This window comes from Pterocles gutturalis, unplaced genomic scaffold (genome assembly GCF_000699245.1).
Source record: "Pterocles gutturalis isolate BGI_N339 unplaced genomic scaffold, ASM69924v1 scaffold17930, whole genome shotgun sequence".
Taxonomy (NCBI): domain Eukaryota; kingdom Metazoa; phylum Chordata; class Aves; order Pterocliformes; family Pteroclidae; genus Pterocles; species Pterocles gutturalis.
This window is the reverse complement of record NW_010143789.1, coordinates 11,437-13,243: the sequence shown is the minus strand read 5'-3', so window position 1 is coordinate 13,243 and position 1,807 is coordinate 11,437. Positions and strand designations below refer to the sequence as shown.

At 56.2% G+C, this 1,807-nt stretch overlaps 1 protein-coding gene across 1 annotated transcript in view; it reads left to right on the top strand.

The window, feature by feature from the left end:
• Positions 1–1,114: 1,114 nt before the first annotated feature.
• Positions 1,115–1,807, top strand: part of E2F4 (E2F transcription factor 4, p107/p130-binding) — a gene marked incomplete at its 5' end in the record, with an annotated part of 9,971 nt that continues 9,278 nt past the window's right edge. Inside the window, 2 exons of the mRNA XM_010084865.1 lie at positions 1,115–1,224; positions 1,712–1,807. The exon at positions 1,712–1,807 is cut by the window's right edge and continues 50 nt beyond it. Of these exons, the coding sequence (XP_010083167.1) occupies positions 1,115–1,224; positions 1,712–1,807 (206 nt within the window). The remainder of the gene's footprint in view (positions 1,225–1,711) is intronic.

Below are 1,807 nucleotides of genomic sequence, written 5' to 3'. Positions count from 1 at the left end.
TGCAGCGGGAGGTGGAGGGTGATCAGGTTTCTCCCTGCCCCGCGCTGTCCCTGATGCTTTCAGGCCGTGGTGCAGTGCCCTGCTTCTGCGTTCGGAAGGTCTTTGCCTAGAGGAAGTACCTCTGGCACGTACAGTACCTAAACCCGGCCTTTTCTGGGGGTGAAGCTCCTTTGCCGTGGTTTACGGGAACACCGCTGAGGCCGGTGGCTGTGCGCTTGCCCCGGCTCTGCGCAGGCAGCAGACACACACCAGAAACCCCTGCAGGCACCGGTCCCGGCTGTAGGCTTCTGGCCTCCCCTCTGCCACATTGTCACCTCCTGGATTTGGGTGATATTTTCCTGCTTCAAATGTCCGTTAAGGGAATTTGTGTTGGTCAGCGTGACTGGACGGCTTGTGCAGTGCCGGGTCTCTGCAGTCCCGGTCCGGTGCTGGTGGGTGGTTGTGGTTCTGTGCAGTGCTGCTGTCGCTGGTGGTCCTGGCTCTGCTGGCACAGTGCATGTTAACTCTTGCCAGTGCGAGGTGGAAGTGGGTGGATCAGTGCCAAAACCCCAGGCGAGGAGAATGGGGTGAGCACGGCAGGGAAATCCCAGGGCTGCTCGGGAGCTCCTGCCTTACCGCCGTGCTCGCTCTTCCAGCATCATGCCTTTCAAACAGAGGAATCTGCCTCTGGAGAAGGTGTTGATTCTCCATCAAGCAGCATCTGATCAGATTCACCTTTTGAACGCTGACTTTGCTAAACTGTTGCCAGTTGCACGGACAGCTCTCTGCATCCCTCTGCCCATCCCGGTCTTGCTGACCCTGAAGGAGCACTGGGTTCTCAGGCTGCCAGGCTGGCGCCTTCCAGCGCTGCTTTGCTGCTGAGGAAGGGTGGTTTTCGGAGCCACCGCAAGCGCGATGGCTGGAATTTGGTTTGTGTTTAGTGGGGAGGTTCCTGGGTGAGAAAAGGAGTGAAGGGGCAGTGGTTTCTTTTTGCGGTCCTGATGACATTGAGAACACGGCTCTGTAATTTGAGGCACTGGGACAAGAGAGGTGTGAGGTGGCGAGCAGAGTGCTTGGCTGGGAGGGAGTGAAACACGACTGAGAGTCTGGAGTTGAGTGTCTAACCTTTTTGCAGGCTGCAGATACCTTGGCTGTGCGACAGAAACGACGGATCTATGATATCACAAATGTCCTGGAAGGCATCGGGTTGATTGAGAAGAAATCCAAGAACAGTATCCAGTGGAAGTGAGTGACAGAGAAGGTCTAAATCGTTCACAGGTCCCTTCTAGTCCAGGCCTAAGTGACACTGGGGTTGAACGCCCTGCTCAGAGCAAGGTTCCTCAGTGGTGCCTGCATGCTTATACTTCCCCCGGCTGGGCTGTGCTGATGGTAGTAACGAGGAAAGCTGCAGTACCTGTGGCGTGTCTCTTTCACAGCAGAGCTTTTATTTTGGTACAGACTAAGTATTTGCAGCACCTTGGGCTAGAAAATATGTTGGTTGTGGCACTGGAGATGGGGGAGAGCCCCACCAGTCTGCGGGATGTAGGAAGATGTACCAAACCTTGCTGTGCTGGAAAGTGGGGATGTAGAGTGGGTACAGACGAGGCTTTCTGGGCAGTCTGGCTGTGATGTGTGACAGGAGCAGCAGGAGGGGAGGTGACAGCCTCTCTGAGAGGCTGGGGCTGGTCTGGGTGCCTCCAGAGGCTGACGCATGTCACCCCCATTTACCCAGAGGGGTGGGTCCTGGCTGCAACACGCGTGAAATAGCTCACAAACTGATCGAGCTGAAGGCAGACATAGAGGACCTGGAGCAGCGGGAACAGGAGCT